Here is a 24,352-nt window from a genome sequence, read left to right on the forward strand (position 1 = left end):
GGGCAGATGGAGGCATTGAAACATCAAGCATCATTGCTATGGGGAGACAAGGCTTCGGTGCAACAGTTTTCAAACACACATCAGGCTTTATGTATTAGGTGTCTGTTCCAACTGTCTGACAGTGGAGTAACTTTGCCCATGGGGACAGAAGAGAAATCTCCTTCCCAAGTGTACAGTGTAGGCTGCTTTCCCTACCAGTAATGACTCTGGAGTTTCTTTCTTCATCTTCATCTAAAGAGTTCCTCAACTCTCTGTTTCACTCTTTCTAATGGCTCCATTGTCTTTGACCTTTCCCTCCAAAACCCTCCAAATCCTGGGTGTTTCCATACTAGCACTCCACACATCCAACCTCCATTTGACCCATCTTCTAAGATTACCAAGACACTACACTTCCAAAATCTTCCTCTGCACCTCAGCTGATCTCTGCATTTCTCTTCTCTGAGTTTTCCTAGTTTAAATCCTCCTGCGATACACATGCACACACTCTTATGCATGTGCTTTCCTCCCAAAGCAGCCCCTCCTGACTTAGCCCTTGCTGCTTCCTACTCTTGCTGACTTTTACAGAATTCCCTTATGTATGTCCTGCAAATTGCACTTAGCATACTTCCTTTATACTGTTCTGTTAATTCTGCTTTCCCCCGCACCTATGCTTTGAAAGCTTCGTTTTCCCTCCAGAAGGTTAATTTATTTCTTCCTTCATTGCCATCATTGCTGGGGTGATCTTTTCCATTGATCAAAATGTTCTTTCCCTTTTCAAGAATGCTTCCCTTTCTGCCAGGCTACAAAAAGGAGGAAAGAGCCTGTCTTGCATCCTAATAAATGGAATATCAGCTCAGTTCACACACAGTGAATGACATGATCTTGGCTGGATTTACACTAAATACTCCAAGACAAGGAAGGAAGAGGTCTCTTCTGGAATTGAGTAGTAGAAAGCAAAGTCTTGTTTGCAATGCACTGCCAGCCAGGCTGACGAGAAATCTTGCTGGACTCATTGCCTGTCCATGGCAACCAGAATAGGAAGTGATAAGAGAAGTCTTGGTTACTTCTGAATCACAGAATCACCTTGTTCTTCCGTCTCTGTTCCTATTTTGGTCCAGCTGACATCTAGAGATAACAGAAGAAAGCCACTGCCTGTTAGATGAGAAATCCTGTGACACGTGGTTCTATCTGCTGCTGGAATTGCACCTCCCTTTGTATGCCTCTATGCCGTGGCTAGAGCCATGGCACAAGGTGTGCTGCCTGCTTGTGCACAGTGTTACCCTGCCTATCAAGCCAGTTGTGGCTTTTTTGATTCATTGCTGTTGAGAACTTTTTATGTAGGTTTTTGGGGCTGATCCTTATAAATCAGCAAGTACATTAGTGAGTAAGATGGATTAGATTGTGCTTTCTGCAACAGGCAAGTGATAAGTGACTGCCAGCTGGGTACCCCACTGAAAAAGCATATGACAAACCATCCTTCCAGCCAACAATACAGAGGGTTCGAAAACCACAACAAAATGGCAATAAATAGATGGGAATCCAGGCAGTCAAGGGATTCAAAATCTTGTGCCATTCTTCCTCTTAATTAATTCCTGACAAGAAAAAGGAGTCAAGGCTAAATGAAAGAACTGAAACAAGTGGGATGAGAGCTTTCTCTGTATCATTTTCCCACAAATGGAAGTGTCTCAATGGGAGAAGTAGGTACAAGGATGCTAAGAGAAGAGAAAAGGGCTTACACAAAATGCATAAATGCATTGCTGACTTCATTTCTACTCCTCCATTAGAGCTGTACATCTGAAATAATGCCTCTTCTCTGTAGTGCACAAGATATTTGAATCCTGTGAAAAAGACAATTCTAAAACATTGCAGATGACTTCCTGATGTTTTTAAAAATGGAACTTAGTAAATTCCTGTCAGCAAAACCCTGTTTCTTTCTGTTCTGACAAACTTGCACTTCACATTCTGGCTGAAAGATAATGAGTCTAATGACAAACTTTTTAAAATAGTGTCCTTAACCTCTGTGTTTTCCATAGTAAGAGATTATGCAAAACAGTGTTAGAAGCACATTGAATTCTGACATTTGAAATAATTCCCTATGGTCTTTTTTCTTTTTTTTAATTTGTTTTTTTTAAATCTAGCAGTGAATAAAAGTCATAAAGCAGAATTGAATAAATCAGGAAATACATTTCTGATTCAGCAAAAGATGTCCTTCCTTGGTTGTGCACTGTGTGGTTGTGCACCACTACTGTGGTGCAAATGGATGGAGTATTAAAAAGAAGAGATCTTCAGCAATTATTCAGGATATCTTTCCATTCCACTATTATTATTTATAACCTTGTACCTGCCTTAGCACACTGATGCTGATTCTGCTGAGATGTAAATGCATCTTCCTTTTTTGGGGCATGCCATCTGGAATCAGAATTCTTTAAAAGAAATGTAAATCACTAGCTTTATTCCCCACATTATATCTTTAACATTTTACTTTTCCTTTTGGATTTGCAGGTGGCAAAGGAGGGAAAAAGAAGAAAAACAAAAATACTTCCAAGCCCCAGAAAAATAATGGTTCAAACTGGGCCAGTGTTCCCCTCCCACCCCCTCCCGTGCAGCCACTTCCAGGCACAGAACTGGAACACTATGGGGTGGATCAGCAAGAAGCAGGGTAAATTTTATTTCTTTTTCTTTTGAAGAAAAATCTGTGGTTTGCAGAAATGAGGCTTCTTCTTCAAATTTTCCTAAGTGACAGTAGTGACAATATTATACTGTTTTGTTTAACAAAAGAGAAAGAGCGCCTTATCCTATAATCCTATAGACTTATTCAAGGCTACGGAGGAGGAATGTTTGAATAGCTCCTCTTGAAGATGGAAATAGAAGTGACCTTGCTTCATCATCATGTAGGGCTTCTCTGCTTACTCATGCTGAGGAGTATCTTGTCTCACATGTAGCTTAATTGCATTCTGTTGGGACTGCTTGTACATGATGGGACTCGGCGCGGGTAAGGATGATATAATCTCGTTCCATATATTTTTTGACTACTTTGATGTGTAAAAATATTAGAGCTAATAGAATAACACACACACCCACGTACTCACACAAAATTGGATTAATTTTAGAAGATCAACCAGTGGATAATAGCCTTCTCATTGGCCTTTATAAGAAATTTCACAGTTGAGGAAGGCACCCTATGTATAAGCCTTTAAGCAACTGGAACCTTACACTTCCTGAACAAGCTTAAACTTGTTCTCAAGGACACAAAACCACACAGAAAGCACTAAATGAGAGGAAAGAGACATTTCCTGCACAGAGAACAATTATGGAATGCTTTTTATAAAGTGAAATTATGACATAACAGGTTATCTGGACTACAATCAGAGTATGTAGAAGAGTAGTTTACTGTGGTCATCTCTGTTGGAACCTTGTTCTGTTCATTGTTCTGTCAGGGACAAATTTCTGCCTGTTCAAATACATGGATTAATCAATATTTCCTAAGGATGAAACACATGTTTTAAAAGTCATTGTAATAGCTTTACCGAGTAAAAGTATTTCAAGTGTTATCTCTTCCGGAAGCATGAATTGATCATCACTATTTTTATAATGAAACTTAGAAGAATTAAATATTAATATCTGAGTTTGTACCAAGTCCTTCAGCTCTCAATATGAATAATAACTACCTGTGTAAGTCAGTGTAATTCCTTTTAAAATGAGGCTCCATTCAGGCTGTATTAGAGTTAGAATTTAAAACAAATATAAGGGAAAATGAAAAAAAACTTACTGGTTGTAAGTGTTGTTTAAATCTCAAGGCAAAAAGTGCATGTAATCATCGTGTTCTGTATTCTGTTGCAAAAAACAACCAAAATAAATTTAAGATTATTTCTCCTTATAATATTTGTCCTTATCACTTAAAACACATGTGCAGCCTTTTCACTGAAACAATTATGCTATAGAAGGCGGACAACTTGGGTTTTCTTTCAGGATAATGGAATAGCATAAGAGGCAAAGGAAATACATTCTGGAGAAATGACCTGTGACTTAGGGCTTCACTCCTCTGCTGCATAAAGTGTCTGTTATTTAGCTGGAAGCATTGATGTTGGTCACCAAGATAACACTGTTATTTAAGGATAAGGTAATCACCAGTCTTACAGGTTCTCAGCAATTCAGACTTAGTTTTTTCTATGATTATCTTTTGGATTACTCTTCTTAGGGTTTTTTTCCTCATAATATCTCATTAATAGTGGTTGTAACAAGGCCTTCTAATGTGCATTCTACCAAACATAAAAAAGAAGCATTGAAGATTAGACAGTATCAGTCTTAAGCTACAGTATTTGCAACCAGCTTTGCTGAACCCAGTGAGTCTGCCATGCCCATACTTCCTGAGGATGTGTCCGACAGTAGTGGTCATTTGATATTCAGGGGCTGATCTTGTTTCTGTGTTTTTCAACATGCTAAAATCAACTGAAACATAGACTGCATTCATTATGTTGTCTTTTTGACATATTGGGTAAAAAAAAAAAAGCTAGCAAATTTTGTAAATTGTTTTGGTTTTCTTGATTTGCTTTGATGTGTACTATGTATGACAAGTTAAATGTGTTTTAATTTAAGAACTAATCACATGCAGATGTAATTATATTGAGAATTACAATTGAAAAATGAACTTCCAGTCAGAAGAACTGAAGGCTTTAATAAAGTTCTCACAATGTGATATGAAAGGTGAACTTTTAGAGCAATAAAACAAGGAAGTTGGCATCTAAACAGAAATTTTTCTGTGTTCTTGAATTCAAGTGTGAGTCTCATTAGCATGAGTATCCCAAATAAACTAAACAATTTTGACACCTTTTTTTGCTTACTAGAAGTTAACAGTAGTGCCCTATTGACTTATCATCAATGTAAAAGAAAATCCCCAACAGCAGCAAGTTGAAAAAGAGTCCCCTAACTTAAGCATAGGCAGGGAAGAAAAATATGCTCTTAGTTCTCTCTACTATCTTCTCCCCAGAAGAACTGATGCTTGCATTCACTTCCATTTTGACATGAACTGCAACACACATAAGGAAAAGTGAACATGTTAGTCCAAACAGCCGTTTTATTTAATATGGTAGCTTTTAGGATGTCTTTAATTCCTAGTTTAAAAAGTGTGGTTTTCTGTTGAAAGTCTGTTTATACTGTTATCCTGGCAAGCTTTCCTATGAAACTTTCCCCTTTTTTCTGGTCTTCTAGAAACTCTGTGCTTGTTCCTTGTTATTTTCCTTAATTTTCTGTTGTATATACAGTGAGTCTTTGAAGCTTCTCTTTTCTTCTAGTAGCTCCCAAGGAAGCATCTTCCCTTTCCTACTCTTTTTAGAAAAGATGCTTTTGTCTGGTTCTATCTATGAAGTTGATAATAAGGAAATGCTTATTACTTATTCATTATCACCTATTTATATTTTTTTCACTGATAATACATATGAGTTTGAGCCAACTCCAGTAAAGGCGGTCTCCATACTGTTATCATTGATTTTTTTGTTGTTTGTTTCTTTCTATTGATTACACCTTAAAATGCAATGTTAGCTGCTGGATGTCCAGAAAAAGTAAAGAAGATAATACCTTTTACATTAAAAAGTCCTTTCTGGCAAGGCCTAGAGAGGGAAGCTTTCTTTGTATAATGAAACACAGTTGTTTCAGAATGTGCCCTTTATCTATCACCTCTGTTTTCTATTTTGAAGAAAAAATATGTCCATGTAATGAACCAAGCTTTTTAATAGCAAAATATTACTACAGAATAAAAGTGCTGAGAATAGAATAAAAATTGTTAGAAACATAGTCATGTTTGTTAATCAGAACTTTTTAGGAACTTAGTTATAACGAATTTACAATCAGCAGTCCCTAGTGAAGTTAAGGTGCTTTGATTTTAATGAGTACTTGAAAAAGGTTATATTTTTACTAAGTTTATATATTCAGAAAACCAAACAGAACATGGATATGACCAATATTCACTATGCTGGTTCCAGAAGTTTCAATAACTCTATCATTTATATGAGGTGTGGTTACTGCTAGCTTTTTCTTGAAGGTATTTTTTTGTAGTTTGAAAAATGTAGGTTAGAATTGGTGGCTTTTCAGACATCCTACATTATAAAGACAAAGGTTCTTGGAGCTGAAATTTTGACTCTCAATGTCCTGAACTTCAGGCTTAGGCTCTTTAACATTTCAAACAAAATCTAGGTAAAGGTAAGGTGCAGAATCTTTTTACTGAGAAATCTTTTTACTAAGAAATCTTTTTACTAAGAAATCTTTTTGCTATCAAGCTGAACATTTGGGGTTTTGAAGCAAGCAGGGTCAAAAGGCGAGCACATCCAAAGTTCTTTTATGCATTACTGAAAAGTCACTGGGGAGTATCTTTCTGCCCTGCCCCTTTTAAAGAAGAAACCATTATACCAAAGTATGAGGTTGAGAGAGTAAAAGTAAGTGACAGAACTGTTGCACTGTACATTTTTAGCAGCATGAGCTAGGATGGTTCCTCCAACCTTGTCTGGCAATGTCATGAGTTAACATTGCAAGGAAAGACAAATTAGGAGTTATTCATAGCTTAATTATCTCATAAGAAATTGGAAATATAACATAGAATGTTTTCTTAAATCCGTGTGTCATGAAAGTGGTAATGATCAATCACTCAAAAGCTCCTAAATGCCAAGTGTTAAGATGCAATATTTATTTGTACCTCTGTACATGTACATATGTTTGTGTATCTATATATGGTTATGTCTATATATGGTTATATGTAGATATAAAGTGATATGAGCCATAATTACAAGATATGTCTTCTACCGGCTTTTGGATGATTAAGTCAGGTTGTTTTGGTTATTCTGAATCTGTACTTTTAAATACAGACTACAGACTTCTGAATAAGGAAAAAGTAGTTAATTTTAGAAATCTTTGGGGTTTGCTAAAAGTAAACGTTCTGTTCATAATATAAGTTTTAAAACTTCTCTGCCTCAGTGTCCCCAGGCTTTTGTAACCCAGCTTCACACCTAAGAAAATTGGCAATTACTCATTTTTCTCTGGGAAACTAGTAATTCTGTCCTTTCAAATTAGAAGCCTTAAAGAAGTATTTCTGAACTGGTTTGGGAAATTGCCTGTATAACACAATGCACTGCAGAAAAAAGAAGTGCACCTTGTCAGCAGTCCTTGAAGGTGGAAAGAAGATAAAGTGACTTAGATGATGCTTGGGGAATGGCTTTTGGAGGGCAAGGTGCTTTGACAGTGAAAGAGCTGCGAGAGCTTTTGTTTGTCTCTTTACTTTTTGAAAAGAGCTGTGTATCTTGAGGTATTTTGCAGTACAGTGGGAGTTAAGAAATGTGTGCAGATGCTCAAGGGACTGCAGACTGGATGTTTTGAAGACAGGAAGAATAGTGTTGAAATCTTGGTGGTGTGATCGTCAGCAGAGCTGTGTACAACTGAAGCTGTGTTCAGATTAGGGAATTACTCTGGGGAGATAATGCACAGGGAACAACCACAGTCACTGGGGTCTAGACGTCTTGAGTGATGCTGATGTCTCTAAGGGACAGGGTCCTGGGATGATACTGTAATACAGCATTGACTTGAAAGGTTCTGTGGTGACGACAGTGACAGAAGAGGGTTGAACTGCTGGCAAATCTTGCATAAGAAGTGGTAATAGAATATAAAGCTTCTGTTTCTAGCCCTGGTCAGATGTAGCATCATCTGTTACACCGTTAGTGAAAGACTAAGACCCACAAAAACATATCAGAACATCTCTTGTATGCGAAGAGAGACTTTGGTATTAAAGACTATTGGTAGTTGTTATTTTTTTATTTACTTTGGGCAGCTGTTTTGAAAGTGCTCAGAAATTTAGCACTGCTTAGGTAAGTCCCTGTAAAGATTGGTTAGCAGGTGGGGTGCTGGAAGAACTGTCAACATGTGTGCTAATGTGTCTTATCAGCTGGTGCTGTGACATAGCATATGCTTAGGGTCAGTGCTGCTGCAACATGAATATATTACACATCATAGTAGGTATCTATATGCAGTGTGGAAAGACTGGAATTTATGTGGAAAGTGCAGCTTTTTCTTTAAGATACAAAATAAAAACAAATAGTAAATTTGTAGGCTAATAAAGGGGAGGATGGGAGTAAGGATGTTCATAAGTGCACCCACATAAAGCTCACTCTGCCTGTTAAGAATGCTGCTGTTTTCATGTCTAGGTCAATCTTCATGTGTTCTCATAGGTTAATGATCCAGGAAGTGAGTTAGCTCATTTTTGTTGTTGATTGTGGTGTAGCATTATCTAATCACCATTAGCAAATGTTATAATGGATCAGTAATTTTTTTGTTGCACATCTTGTTCAAGTTGCTTGGCTGTTGTGGGAAAAATTAAACAGACTCAGTAAGGAGAATTTAAACAATTATGACCCTATTTTGAATAAATGTGAAAGCTCACACTGCATGCAAGGGTTCAAACTGTAGCAGAAATCCTGTATGCCCTCTACTGCACGGCAGAGATGGGGTTTGATATATGCTATGCTTACTTGTTTTTTCATTTTAGATATGACAGTGATGGTTGGTGTCCACCTTTGCCAGTTCAGACCTACCTACATCAGGGCATGGAGGATGAGCTTGAAGAAGATGATGATCGTGTCCCCACACCTCCTGTGCGAGGGGTAGCTTCATCACCTGCCATCTCCTTTGGGCAACAGTCAACTGCAACCCTCACTCCTTCTCCACGAGAGGAGATGCAGCCAATGCTTCAAGCCCATCTTGATGAATTAACTAGGGCTTACCAGTTTGATATAGCAAAGCAGACATGGTAAATGTTTGAAGGGGGAATGTCGGGAAATGAATAAGCATAATAATAATTTATTCCTTGACGGTATAAATGTTGACTGTATTCAACAACATTTCAGTAATGTTTCCAAAGCAGTAGAATGGAAGAAGAAATAGCAAAACTATCTACAGTGTGAAGGCCTTAAACATTAGGTGGTGCTGTTAAAACTATAATGCTTGGTAATATGTTGAATCTTGGCTAAAAGCTCATAAAAATAATACTCCTCTGCTTTTAACATATATTCGTATGTTAACATATATATTAACATATATTCAACTAACTGATAACATCAACCTACTGAAAACCTTTATGCAGTTGAGAGTAGTCTCTTTTCAGGCTAGCAAAATGTATGGATTTCTTAGGATTTTCAAAAAACATCGAGGTTCTAAATTCCTGATTAAAATTAGTGCTAGTCACTGGAAATAGCAATGTAGCAGCTTTTCACCTTGTCACATGGGAATAAGCATTTTGCATCGCTGACTGTAGTTTGAAATACCATGAATATTTCTGATTCATGGGGAAAAAAACAGAAATAGCAGGAAGGAAGTTGTTAGTATTTACAAAATGAATTTGGCGGTTTAGAGTGCTTTATGCCTGTTTAAGGGAAGAACAAGCAAATACCACACTAACATTTCTACTGCAAAACAAACAGAAGCAATATCTTCAGGGACTGAAAAAGATCTTGTCATCTGCACCAGGCTGGGGATACGGTGAAGGTCAGTTGCTTTCTGGATGTTCCCTAAGCAGCAGTTGTCCTTTTACAACTTTTCTACCCAGACAAAGCCTGCAAGTCTCAGAGGAGAGGAGCAGAGCTGGTTACCGAATGGCATGCTGCCAGCAGAGGAACAGCCTTTCTTTGCTGGTAAATAAAGCCACTAAGTTATTCAGCTTGAGCTACCATAAATAGATCAGGCAGGTAAGCAGGCAGTGCCAAGTCAAAGCCAGCTGTTTTCCCTGGACACTGTCGAAGCCTCAAGGCTTGTCTGCAATCTGCACTTAATCAACAGGGTACTTTGGTCCTGTTGCAGTGCCATGTTGCCAAGCGCAGACCCTGGCCTGCCTGTGGGACACCCAAATCCCAGGCAGCAGCTAGACCTGGCCTACTGAAGGTAGCTGACTTCTGAGCCAGCACACAGATGCATACCCTATCTACGCAGTCATTGCTGCTGCATTTTGCATCTGTTACCCTTTCTATGCCCTACAAACTGTGGATGCCAGTCTGGGAGCGAATAACAGTAGGACTCTGAAACAAAGCCTCTTACAGCTCACAGGAAAGGTCTTACTCCCTTTTTGGAGAAACAGAAGTTTGGGAACTTTCACAATGTGCTGAGGAATATACAGATTTTAACATTGTTTTTCTTAAGGTCACAGTAATTGAGCCTGAAATGCTGGAAAAAATACCCAAGAGACAACCTTTTCTTCATACTAGGACCTTATAGCAGATACTGGGATGAATATTGAGGGTTGAAAATACAAATGATTTTTGTAGTAGTTATGACATGGAACTGTTTAATGCTTGAATATTTTTGGCTAGACACGTATCAAGCTGTTCAGCAAATGCTGTTTCAGGTTCAGTTGAAAGTCTTCCTTTGCCTTAAGTGGGAAGGAAGAATTCTCTTCACAGTCAACCTGTCCACTGTAGTGGGAGAGAAACATAACAAGATGGGACCTGTCAGATAGCTTACTGCAGGAGTAACAGAAGAGAAATATAGAGACCAGCCAACTAGGAATTTAAGAAAGAGCACATTAGAGATTACTAGAAAAGTACATAATCATTATGGCCTTGATCCAGCAAATCACTTAAGTAAACGCTTAACTACAAGTACATGAGAAATTGACTTCAATTGTTCTATCACATGCTTAACACTAAGTATAGACTTAAGTATTTTGCTTGATTAGGGGCTAATCACACTGTTTATTGCGGGTAAGTTAGATGGTAGTGCCCTTTAGCTTAGTGTTTTGAACACTGCATAGCTAAGAAACTGGTGTCCAGGCAGAAAAGTATTCAAGAACTGCTAATCAGAAGAGGGTTGTATGTCAGAAGGGAAACATTTGCTCTGCAATAAGCTTCAGAGTGAGCAATAACTTAAAAACTACACCAAGGTGGAGAGAGATTCCAGTGGTACATAACGTTTCTGTGACATTTTTGCATCTGCGTTATAGAAAAAAACCCACTCATCAACTGCAGGCAATAATACTGCACAGTTTTCATCAAAAACATGTTAAGGCTAGGAATATAAACAGGTGACAGTTGTATTTTTTTCTGTTATGCTGATAGCAAGAGACAGCAGAATCCTGGATCCCATCCAGAGCGCTGCTGATCCAAGTCAGGTCACGCCATCTCATGACAGCCACCCAAGGATTCCCAAATGCCTAAGTGAGCAATTTCAAGCATGGTACATGCTCTTTCGCCAAGGCCAGTCATGCCTGGGTCCCCTGGCACAGCTTGCTCTGTACCTGTAGTGCTGTGGAAAATGCTGCATTGAAAACTGATAGTTGTTTTCCTTTCTAGCCTCTCAGACACCACGCAAATGAAGCTCCAAGTCCCATCTCATGCTTGCCTTTGGCCATTTAGCTATCCTGTGGTTGTTTTTTATCTTTGTTTTATCTTTTAATTGTGATCGCTGCATGCAGTAATTTCACACATGCATGCCCTAATACTGCTGCAATTAAGTAAATTACTTGGAATAAAACAAAACCAGAAAAGGCCCCACTGATAATGGGTTCACTGGATTTGACATCTTTTCTTTCCTATTGGTCATTTCCTTCTCTTTAGAGTGACTTCTGCTTAAGGGAACTGAGTCTGTTTAATCCGGAGTAGTAAAATGTAATTTTGTTTCAACGTGTGATTTTCAAGGTGGAATATTGGGTGAGACACTTATATGCCAGGTTAGGATTCAGAAATGTGCTTTTCCATGGACTTCCCACCTGATTTATATAGCCTCCACGTAAATCATTCCTCATTGGTAAAAGGGCAGTTTTAACCTTCCCTATCCTACAGGAGAACAAGTATGTTTAAGACTGGAGTGTGCAGGTATGCTGGTATAAGAAGCTGTGGTGAATAACTGAGCTGACTTTTCCTGAGTTTGACCTAATAAGCATGTTGTGTAAAGGTACTTCAGGACTTAGTGAAAGGCTTATCTTCTACTGACCATGGGGTTCAAAGTCTCATCCATTCTGATGATGTTTTCCTGTTTGTTTGTGTAGGCACATCCAAAGCAATACACAACCTCCTCAGGCTCCAGTTCCGCCCCTAGGATATGTATCTGGAAACCTTATTTCAGATTTGGAAACAGATGTTCCAGATGATGATGATGATGAGGATGATATTGAAGAAGAAACTGTAGAAATCAGTAGGCCGCTAAGAGGTTTAGAGCATACTCCAGGCTCCAGTATGGACAATCTAGACAGCTCTGTGACAGGTAACTAAACACAGTTAACAGTGACACCAACTTGCTCCTAACAGTAAAATCATCCGTCAAACACTTTCCAAGTGAAAATTTATTCCACTCTATTTCTGTAACATTTGAAATGTGTTAGTATTAAACACTAAAGTTAAAGAAGGATTTGAAAATACTTTGCTTTGCTGCAAAATGATAAGAAAATTCATGAATTTTAAAAAGCTTTAAAAACTTGAAAGAAAACTCAATTATATCCTAGCTTTCATGAAAAGTTCACTCTACTGGAGAAGCAAGCCAGCTACATAAAAAGGAGGGGGAAGACCTCATCTTAGGAATGTATATTTCATAGATCAGGAGCAGCATAAAAATGTTATCTTAAAACACTTTTATATATTTTGCTGGTTAAATGCTTTCACAGATGAACACAGGGAAGTTAAAAGACATCAGAATAAGTATATTTAGATCAGCACAGCATTTATTTGTAGAGTAAATACAACATTTGTGTAGGAAAATGTGTATTTTGAGCCTACTTTACATTGCTGAATTTACTAGTTGTTCCCTGTCAGTGAATATATTTAATTACCCTGACAATCCTTCCTTCACTTCTTCTCACCTTTTGCATTCCGTTGAAAGTTACAACAGCAATAACCAAAGGGGACCTAGAAAGGCATGCAAAACTAATGCACAGAATCTCAGTGAATAGAATTGCTGTTGACAAAATACAGGCAGCAAAAGCCATTTTTTGAAAACTACAGATTTTATATGAAAATAATGTACTTTTTCTAAGCATCAGTATATTTTTCTTTAGGTTGAACTTGAGGATCTATATAATATATCATGTTCATAATGTACAGCTGTAGTGGAGATCCAAATGTACATGGTGTTCATAGCCCATAAAAGCTAATGGGTGCTTCTTCAATCTTTGATCTCAGCAGAAGAACACTCGATTGTTAGTTGTACATTAAGGGACACTTGCTCAGTACAACTAACTGCCATAGCATCACTGAATTTCATCCTTTTTAAATGAAATTCTGGACCTTTAAAAGGCAAGAATTTTGCACCCTTACTTAAACGCTGCTATTCTGAAAACACTGCAGGAAGATTACAGTGATGGAGCATCAATACCTATAATTTTCTTCCTTTTCCCTTGTTGAATTAAATAGTGTGTAGCTTAATCCCACTTTCCAGATTTTCTTTCACCCTAGGGCCACACTGCTTGCCAGTCTAAGATTTAAGTATTGTGTCTCTGCTGCTGCAATTTGAAATCCAGATTCAATTGAAGGCTGTAGAGTTAAAGTTTAAATCCCTGAATTAAGAAGGTTAACTTATTAGTGCATGAGTATGTTAAGTCACTTCGCTTGAATTTCTAGTGTAATCTCCTTCAGGCTATAATTCTGCATATTTTTGCATATCTCACCAGTGGCTCAGAAGCCTTCCCATTAGGAATGCAGTAAGAGGTTCGCACTTGTAATACAGCAATAAATAATAAGAAAAAAAATCAGGTTGCTATGTATTTTCCATTTGGTATGTATTAATATGCCAATGTTGATATATCTGTAAATCAGAAAATTAATGTTTTCCACATTTTCATCTTCACCTAATATTTTGGACCACCCTAGCTAGTGCAAAGTAAGGAATGGCTGCATTTAAGCTCCAAATTGTGGACTTCTGTGTTTATTAACATTTACCCGAAGTGTTTCTCTAAATGTTCTGTAAAATGGCAAACTCTGAATAACGAAACTATTTCTGGTTTCTCTATTTCTATGTGGATAAACCCTCAGTTTTCTTTTGGGATTGTTTTGTTTTGCTTTTTTTCTAAGGGTAGATTATACTTGGGTGAATTATTCCAAAAGAGAATTTTAATGTCCGTGTTTCTGTTTCTGTTGACTCTTCCAGGCTGCATTTGCTGGTGTTAAAGAGGGTATCTAACAAATTACATTCACTGTTTCTAAGCTGCTTCTCATTCTTTAATTTGATTGCTTTTAAAATATTGTAGAACAACTAACTTGTTTTTTCTTGCACTGAGAATATATAAGCTATTTCTTTTTACAGGGCTTTTGGTGACTTACACAACATTTTCCTGGGAATTTATATGCAATATTTTCACTACCTTAAACATTATATTAAATAATGAAGGCAAATGGCAATAGCTCACCCAGATGAAATGATATTAATGTTAATTTTCAAGCACACTTTGTGAGTTCCATATTTATGAGAACTCTAAATTGACATTCCTTAGTCCAGACTTCCTCCATATAGAGATGCTATATTGTCAACAGGGTGAGCTTCCTCATCCTGTACTGTTAGCATGCCTCAGAAATGACTTGAAGATACCCACTCTTGGAGTGAAGTGGTACTTTGTTCTCTATAGCTGAACTGAGACTGAGGTTTTCATCCAATGCCAAATGTGGGGTTCTCTGAGGGGAAGCACTGATGCTGGGTGAGCCAAGCTCATACTGTTAAATTCCTCTGAAACCACAGTGTTGCTCATTTAAACTGTTTGAAAGTCAGATTGTCTTCCAGGCCCTTGAGTTTTAGTTACAGCTAACCAAAAATTCAAGCAAACATTTAATCTGTGCTATTAAGCTTTTCTCTTTGCAGGTGGCAAAGACATAATGTTGACATGTATAATAAAGTGAAAAGAAAGGAGGAGTGCACACTAACTATATCTTAACATTTTCCAGATATTGCAAAGGAAATTCAAGGAGGGAGGTTTAGAACTGAATGTTTGTGGGATGGAACATGAAATTGAAGCCAAAGTTTTGCTTCATTCCCAGCATAGTTTGTTAAGATACTGAGTTACTGATTCTGATTAAAAAAAAAAAAAAAAGAGAAAACTAAACTGAAAAGCAGCTGTAAAACGTCTGCCCACTTGACCACTTTCAATTCACAATTATTTAGCATTATTTTTGGTTTTGGAGACACACTGAAATATGGGGTTTTTTCTTTTGCCTATGTTTAATGTTTGCCTTTATAATGAATTGCAGTGCAGAGTTATGGCATGAGTGGTCAAAAAGGTTCTGTTACATTTAATAGACTTAATTAATTGCATATGATGACTGTATAAGAAATCGGTTTGTTTCTCACTGAAATAACTGAAAAACACTAGGTTTTGTGAGATCACAGTATTATGGTTTGGGGGTTTTCTTTGCCCTCTCATCTTCTCTTCCCCCAGCACCATCAGTGAAGATGGTAGAGAGAGCTGCTCTATCTTCGGTCCTTCCTTTTGACTGAGGGGAGAGAGTCACCCATTAGCTAGCATGGAAAATAGAACAAGCCATTTTCTACCTAACTGATACAAGCTGATACAAGCAGAGAGATATTCTTGTAAACAGTACCACTGCAAATGGATAACAATTTTTTTTTTAATCCATAGAATTTTATAGATCTGAAATTATAAATACCTCCATAGGCTGTGTAACTCAGCAAGGAGGAAAATCCCTTATTTGGCTTGGTTTCGTCTTGATTAAAAGAATCTCTGATCACTGTACGGTAAAAGTTGTTCATTCATTGTGTCTGAGTACAAATGTAATAAGTCTTGAAAATTATACAAAATCATTTTCATGACTCATATTTTACCATAGAAGAGTTCAATATTTATATTGATTTGCTTAGGGATACCTACTGCAAAAGATTCTGTTTTATAAGCAGTTAGACAGATTGCATTTAATAGAAAGAATGTGTTTCACGGATTAAATATGTGCTCAGAAAATAGGAAACTGCTACTTTTTGTATCTCATAAAAATGGTAATGCAACAATTAGCAGGGTCATATTATAAAGCACAGACTTTACTCTAGCTTAATGGATCTAGGGATATGCATTCATCAGCAACGATAGATTTAGCATAAAACGACATGTAAATGAATTGATGACTGATCATAAATTAATTTTAGTGCTGAAGAAGTAATAGAGACACAGCAAGATGCCACTTTATCATAGTATTTTACTGCTCAGCAGCATTTGAGCAACTACTTAATGTTCTGTGTGCATTTCTTTTCTAACAGCTTGAATAAATTTGAGAATTTTTTGTGCCTTTCAGCAATATGGAAACCAAAAAATCCAGAAAGACTGAAAAAGCAAACCCCAATAAATTTGGCTAAGTGACACAAATTCATTTTTCATTAAATGTTTATAAAGGGCATTAATTATGGTTGGACCTGTGAAGTGCTAAATATGTATATATGATTTTGTTTCCTGCCCCAAAATACAAATTTTAAAACTAAAGGGTTATTTCAGGTTTATACATTTAAATATTTGGGCATTTATGTTGAGTATAATGTAAAGTACAAGACCAGATCTAATTTTTGAAGTGTGATCCTGTTTATGCTGTGCATTCAGCCCCTTCAGTTGTTCTTTCATACTTTAATGGTACAATGACTTTTGCCTCCTTTAGTCCCTCATTTCCACCAGAATCAGCAGACATTTTTTCTTTGTAATCATGACAGTAGTTAGAGTAGAAATAGGATAATGCCTTCCTCTTGTTCAAATGCTAAAGGAATTCTGTAAATTATTTCAGCTGAAGTCTCATCAGTCCCGATGGACTTCATCCATCCGTACTTCACAAACCTCAGCAGTCTAGCAGTTCCATCAAAAATACCTGCAGAGGATCAGGGGCTTTATATTTTCATGGCCTTATGAAGAAAATCTCATAATCGTACACATCCCTATCATTTGTTAACTTTAAGTATATACACAGAGCTTGTTACAGAGAAGTATCTATTGGAATTTTCAAAAGTGTTAGGTTTGTAGTGAGCAGCTTTTACAGCTTTTACTTCATAAGTGCATTAGATCTTATTTTTTAAAAAAGCAAAAGTACACTTTTACAAAGAAAAATAGCATTTTTATTGCCTGAAAAATGCCTCTAAAAGCAGTAGTATTCAGCCTAGAAGAAGCTAGCACCTCTATTCCCTTCACCTTTCCCTGAGAGCAAGGAAGCTTTCTGTTTGCATTAGAACCAAGAGATATTTTATGGAGCAAGAAAACAGAGTTCAACTTTTCACAGAGCTGATTTTGTTCTGCATAAAGCATTTACTGCTGCTGTCAACAAGAGTAAAATTTACAGTTGCCAGAAAGTGTAAAAACTCAAATGTGCTCTTGGAAAACACATAGTGAACCGCATGTAAAGGAGACACTAAAAGCCTGTTTCATTCCATTGCAAAACACACAGTTGATATGAAAGGGACATCAGCATCTCTTATTCTGCCTTTATTCAGAGAGAAAGAAGTGTGCGTCTGATTTGAAATACAAGAGGCCAGTGGATGGATGCCTTTAAACAAGCACTTTACATGTTAACTTATACACAGCTGCCTGGTGGCCTGAGGTGCCCGGGCTGGGCTCCAGCATTTCCATGCTTTCCAGCCAATGTCCACACCTCTGGAGGGCAAAGCAAGCCAGGGTTTTACTGCTGCAAGTTTTGGTGGGGAAAACATTGTTTATGCAGGGAAACTGCTCAGCAAACAGTAGAAATAATGTAGAGATTTCAGTTATAGCTGCCTGGTCACATACAGCTTTGTATATCTCGTACTTAAAACATTGATTTTCTTTTTGGATTGGATGAATTTCAGTCCAGCTCTTGAAAGAGTAGGTCAAAAGTAGCCAGTGTTCCTGGACATACCCTGAAAACATCGCATCCAAATTATCATGTGTATTTTATGTTGTGTAACAGCTGAGTGGTTAGCAAACAGAGGAATGTGAGCAAAAGGGAATTCAAACCTAAGTTTCTCTAAAACATCCATAGTCTTGTGCCTGTGATACTGAAAACCTATTCTGTACGGTATATGTTTTTATAAGTCTTTGTGTAGAGAGTAGAATGTACCATACAAAAAACATGGGCCCTGACACTAGGAAGATACACATTAAATTTTTAGCACCTGAGGATCATCCTTTCATATCTGTATGTCTCGTAATATTTTTACGTTTCAGCTTGTGCTTACATGTTTTGCAGAGTATGTCAATAAGAAGTTGTTTGAAAGTCCTCAGCTATAGAATTTCACTTTCTTACATCTTCATGAAGAGTTTTATCTGTAGTATCTCTTTCTGTACATCATAAATAACTATTGCTAAGCCTTTTTACTCTCCATTCTCTATGAAGTCCTATCACACTTTGATTGTCAGAGGAAATTCAGTTTTAGCCTTCCCTTGCTGTTATCTCAGCTTCCTTATATCTGTCTGCATCAGGTCGAGTCTGTTTGGAAAATAACAATTTTGTGTGTGCTCTTGGCAAGCAGAATGAAACTCTGTCACTCCCTGTTGCACTTAACACACTTTCTGCCTGTCAGACCTCCATAGACCTTTTCAGTTTCTTTGCTTGTAACTTATGAGTGCATGGACTTCTGTTATTATAGCCTGCCACTTTGCTGACATTAAAAGGTTTGGTCACTGCAGCATCACAAAATAATCCATTGTTCTTGGGCTTTGTGGTGCAGCGTGCTACGGGCTAAATTCCTGTATTAATTTATTGTACTCATTACTTGTTTTTTGCAGGATATTTTTAATATCTGGCACCACCAATAGTTAGACAGCCTATCCATATGGCACTAAAAAGCAAGGCAGTATTGATTTACTAGTTAATAATTTTGAACATAGCAATACTTTCTTGGACATGGATTTAAAAAAGGCTACTGTACTGCTGCGCATCTTATATACATTTACATTAATTCAGTTGTGCCAACAGTCCAGTCAGGGCTATGACGTATCTTTCCACATATATCTTCTTCATATCTTTGGCTATCAGTTCTTTACAGATTCTCATAGGTTCACTGGTCTTTTTGCTTTTTCACCATATGCATGCCCCTGTTTTTAAAAAGCAAATCTCAAGTATTTCAGGATAGGTGTCTGTGCTACTTCAGAACAGTACTCTTATGTCTCACAGCACCGTGCAATGCCATACAGCAGCTCAGGTCCCCAAAGCAGTCTGATAGCTCTGCACCTCAGCTGGACTTTGTATCTAATCAGCCTGGCTGCCCTCTTCCTACACCAAAGATAAGCACTTGGTGCAAGCAAAGTTTTCTTTGCCTCCTGCTCTATTTCACAGAGTAGAGTTGTCCTACAACATTTAATCATGATTCTTAGAAGTACAGCACACCATCAAATCCATCTAATGCCACAAAAGAAACAGAATTTCAGTACTTTAAAATAAGCCTGAACTGAGCTATAGTTTTTGAAAGTAAGTTATACTGACACATTGGGTAGCTGATTGATGCTTCATGCATTGGAAAAAATAAAAGAAAAAATAACTGAAGAGCAAATAAGAGGAATCCTTACTTCGCTGTTTTGCTCTTTACATTCCAGCTACATCAAGGTTTCTATATTTCTTTCATGTGTTTTTTTCCAGTATCTCATTTTCTGACTGTACTTTTATGATATTATTGCTTTCCTTTCCTGCAGTGGTGGTAGTTCATAGCTAGAAGGTACCATGAGGCCAGCACTGGCTTAGTGACTGTCTCAGTATCGAATCTGAGTATACATAGTTCCATTCTTGAATGTTAATTGTTTCTATCCTTTTTAAAAAATTAAGTTTAATCCATTAGAATTAATTGCTTTAGGTCAGATTTCTTCAGGACATTAAAATTGCACATCTATTTTAAGGTTTTGGTTGATAAAATGGCATAATGCCAGTCTTATTCAAGTAGCTCTTGAAGCCCATATCTGGCTTCATCTATATCTACTGAGACATATACTTGTGCTGTCCTAAATTAAGACTTTGTTTTGCAAGCATCAAACTAGATATTGATTTATAATAAATTAAGTAAAAAAAAACCCCACATCACATTCATTTCAATCCCAGGGAAAAACTACTAACTTTCAAATGAACTTACTATGGAGCCTTCACAATTGTAGAGAATATGTATCATTTTGTTTACAGGATCAAAGCAACACGGGGCAAGCTATGAATGAGATCCCATTAGCTTTAATAGTGCTTTTTTATACCAAGCTCTGTCAGATAAACTTTGGGTTTCCTGCTGTGAAAGGATGTATTAAGTGGGTCTTCAATTTTAGATGAATGCTGCTCTTTTGTACCAAGCTCTGTCAAATGAATTTTGGTTTTCCTGAGCAAGGACACGTTAAATGGGTCTTTTAAGCTTTAGATGATAAAAATATGTCAAATGTGCACAACTCACTAGACCCCTACATTTGTTTTTAGGTTCAATGGTAAATGGATGGGGTTCTGCGTCTGATGAGGACCGTAACTTTTCTAGTCATAGATCTAGTGTAGGTAGCTCCTCAGATGACTCGATCTTTACCAGCGGCAGTTTTGCACAAGCACTGGTTGCAGCAGCAGATAAAGCTGGTTTTAGGCTGGATGGAACCAGTCTGACAAGAACAGGTTTGTAGATTCAAAGTTGATGCTTTCTGCATGAAGGGTGTCTCTGCCTATTCTTCTCTTCTTCTCAGTGAACCTGCGTCTCACACCTGTCTAACATGCATGTAATAAGGTGGATGGAGATATTTTTATCAGTATATTTTAAATGAAACCTTGCATTAGGTTTCGTTTTTAGTGATTCAAAGTAGTGAATAGCATAAGCTTTTAATCTGCACCTTCAGTCTGCTGCAGTTTCCCTCTGTGCTGAGATTTACTGATATATTCTCAGTTTAATATTTTGATTAAGAGATCACTAATTCTCCTGTGCAATCTTTTGATGATTTTGGTACTTGCAAAATCTCCTCACAATCATTCACATTTCTGGTGATGAACAACATATTTAAACTATTATCTCCATCCCTGCTCTTCTGTTGCATCTCTTCCTGCAAAAGTGTACTTTTCTATGAAGTTTTTCTAAGCATGGGGTGGATCGGTGTGCGTTTATTGTTAACAATACAAACTGTTTAAAAGCCTTTTTAATAGCTGATTTAAAACCACTTAATTCAATAAGTAAACATATTTTGATGAAATTTAATTTTTATTATGCCAACTGAATTTGCCAAGATAAGTGCAACAAAGGTAAAGTGATAATTGTTTTTTAAAACATCCAGTCTTCTAAAATGAATTAATGGAAAGTGAGCATAACTTCGTTCATGTTATTAAAGCTCCAAAATTTTTATTTCTAGTAAATAAAATAAAGTTATTTTTAACTATTCTATAAAAATGAATGCATTTGCATTTGTTTTGTCTTATCAAAATAGCAGAAGTAATTAATTATTTAAATCCCCAAATCTAATAGCAAAGTATGAGCTTGGGTCATGTTTTCATTATGCTGTCTCAGCCGATTCCTGCCCTTAGGTCCCATAATGTTCCTATTATTTAAAATTTGTTACTGTTAGTCTGGTATGAAGTCTGTCCTTCAGTAAAATGTGTGCATTTGTGAGAAATGTCTCCACACTTAGGGCTGAAACACAGGCTTTCTACATGCAGTAACTTCATGTCAAACACTGCCTTATAGGGATATTAGAAATGAAGAAAAGAATCAGTGGCAAAGTCCTGTTTGGCCAACAAAGTACAGGGTGGACAGATATAGCTTTTCTCAGATCACTGAGGCTTTTGCCGTTGACTTTGATCACCCTTAAAAGACAGTTATTTCACTGTTAAAAGTAGTTAAAACTCTCACTTGCTTGTTACAGTAGTGGGAAACAGAGTAGATCTGTCTCATCATTTGGAAAAAGCAAAGCAAAACAAACCAAAACCTGATGTAGACCTTCATTCATCTACTATGATGGCCAAACTGTAATTTAAAATACACTGGTTTGCTTGCAGAGTCTCATAAATAGTCTTGAATGAAAGGAGCAAATCCTTCCCGACTTTTTTTTTTTTTTGGTGGTGTTCTTAGCCTAAGTAAAAGCTAATACACAAATTCACCCAAAGGTAATTTGGCTTGCATCAGGCCATTGAGAAGTGTGGCTTCCACCACAGGCACACACATAACAAAAGTAAATGGGCACACAAACACACTTAAATAAATGATTTCTTATTGTAGCTATGTAAATGGAATGTACAAGGAAAGGATGACAACCCTCTTGTCACTTATATTTTCCTAGCTTAATTAGGTCACAAATGCATTTAAACTGATTACTTGCATGTAATCCCTCAGACAGACTGCTAAAGTTCAGGGTATCTAAAGTATCCAGCGTTTGTGGTAGAGATTTATGATTATTATCTTCTTAATCCTTAGTGATCCAGCAGGCAAAACAGAAACAAAACTCACATGTAAACAGATAGCTCTTCCCTCTTTTCCTCACAAAAACCTAAGCACCCCAGTGCTTAACTGCAGTATGATACCTCCCAGGGTAGCGTGGGTCACCAGACATACCTGTTATGGACCTGCTGCACCATAATAAATCCCTCGTCTTGCAAAATAGCGTTTTATAGTGTAGAAGCAGCAGTATTATTTCTGTTCGTTGCTCTGGAGAGAATCTGAAGGTCCTGATTCTCTATTCCTTTGCAGTCTGAGTTTCACCCCTTTAGAACAGTGTAAGATATTGTCATTGATATGAAAGAAGTCCAACTTGATAGTCCCACATGAGTGTGTCTAATTGCCAAGCATAAGAGGCTCTGGTAAATCTAGGTGTGTGGTGTCTCTCCTGCCAGACTCTGACTCCAGTTTCCAAAAGCCATGAAGTTCAGACAGCTTTCCTTTCTAACACCCTTGGGAAATTAAATCCGTAGATTCATTCTTCTCTCCACTTGCACACTAAATCTACTATAGAGAGGGTGACACTGCTCAGCAGTTCTTACTGGAAGGGCTTCAAACGAATACAAGAAGCTGTAATCAGTTATTAGGTGCATTGAAAAATGCGTTTAGGGAGCCTGCACATCATTTGTTTTTGCCCCATGTCTGATTTAGGCCAGTGCTATTTATTTTTCCTTATTTTCATAGAGGTATAAAAAAAGAGAATGTTCGGTGCCTATTTCTTTTTCAAACCAACATTCTGAATGTATAATCACATTTCTTTAGTCAAGACAATAAGTGCAAAGACTCTTCATCCTGCACTCACAAGTTGCACTTGCATGCTGCAAGTTTATTTCATCAATACCTCTGTGCAATGTGCTATGAGCTAGGATGTAATTTCAGGCTCATGTCTGAATTTCTTTGCATTAGTGTTCTTTTAATTGTAGATGAAATTTTAATATTTTATCCATGTCTATTTTACTGTTCTGTCCTTGTCTATGAAACAAGGGCTTGATGTCTTGTCCTTGTCTGGCTGCAGCTGTGCCAGCTATAGAGGTTAATGTTTCCAGCCTTTCCCCAAATGGTTATTACTGCTTTCTCCCAGTTCCAGAATTAGCTGCTTGGGTGGGTGTTCTGTAACCCATTTCAGGTAAATGAACCAGGTTCACAAAGGCATACCTTCTGTTTAAGTTCAGTTGGGCATGAGGAACATCCACATGAGGGATTCAAATGTGGTAACTTCCAGTCACTGTCAGTGGCATGCAGCTGGGAGACAAGCCTGCCTAAGAGCAGTGTCCTCCTCAGGGTGCACATCAGTCAGAAGGTTTTACTGGGAAACGTAACTCACAGCAGGGTAGATCCTGTTCTAAGTTAAGCAGAAGATAAAAGAACTCCTTACTATGTTGGCATCAGCTGCCACTTCCCATGAACTCTTAGACAGTTTGGGCCTAAAGCAGCATTGAAAAGGCAGAACTTTTGACATTCTCCTCTGCAGGTAGTATGAAAACATTTAAGGCTTTGACGTACCAGTTCTAAGCAAATTAAAATATACTTGTCAAGAAGGACATACTGATTAAAAAGGAAGGTAAAAGATGCCTTCATCAGTTTTTATTAAACAATAAGCCTAATTAATTGAATAAAAACATTAAAATAAGAGGAAGTGAATGTAGTAAGTGAACTGTGCTTCAGCTGTTCCTACATGATGCTTTTAATGATCTGCTCCATAGAACAGAATCAAAGATTATTTTTAAGAGAAATCATGTAGCTTGATTAGTGTATATATATACTCACATATATAAAAAGATGTGAGGAATAAATTTAGTCAGAATACATTATATTTTTAACATATAAAACCACTGAAAATTAACATGAACATTTTAGCATTTAAATATACCTCCATTTTTATTTCTTGAGAAAAGAGAGCTCTTAAGTGTACAAACCTACACTGCTACATAGCTTGCAAAATCAGTTATGTTTATCTCATTGGAGTTACTCCAGGTATACAGTGCATATGGGAGCCCCAAAAATGAGAATCTGGCTCAGCAAATGTGAAGGTGGAAGGCAG

General features: G+C 37.3%; 1 protein-coding gene across 19 annotated transcripts in view; it reads left to right on the plus strand.

Moving 5' to 3' along the window:
* The window catches only part of ROBO2 (roundabout guidance receptor 2), a 1,066,866-nt gene that overhangs the window by 1,027,804 nt on the left and 14,710 nt on the right, over positions 1-24,352 (plus strand). For 11 of the 19 annotated variants that reach the window (XM_061357715.1, XM_061357704.1, XM_061357703.1 and 8 more), the window contains 4 exons: positions 2,482-2,638; positions 8,504-8,764; positions 11,990-12,204; positions 20,328-20,510. In XM_061357715.1, coding sequence (XP_061213699.1) covers positions 2,482-2,638; positions 8,504-8,764; positions 11,990-12,204; positions 20,328-20,510 — 816 coding nt within the window. The remainder of the gene's footprint in view (positions 1-2,481; positions 2,639-8,503; positions 8,765-11,989; positions 12,205-20,327; positions 20,511-24,352) is intronic. The other 8 variants (XM_061357709.1, XM_061357712.1, XM_061357720.1 and 5 more) reach the window with 1 other exon arrangement.

The sequence above is a fragment of the Neopsephotus bourkii genome, unplaced genomic scaffold (genome assembly GCF_033783945.1).
Source record: "Neopsephotus bourkii isolate Nb327-2 ecotype Australia unplaced genomic scaffold, CSIRO-AGI_Nbou_v1 NB_911, whole genome shotgun sequence".
In the NCBI taxonomy this organism is placed as follows: Eukaryota; Metazoa; Chordata; class Aves; order Psittaciformes; family Psittacidae; genus Neopsephotus; species Neopsephotus bourkii.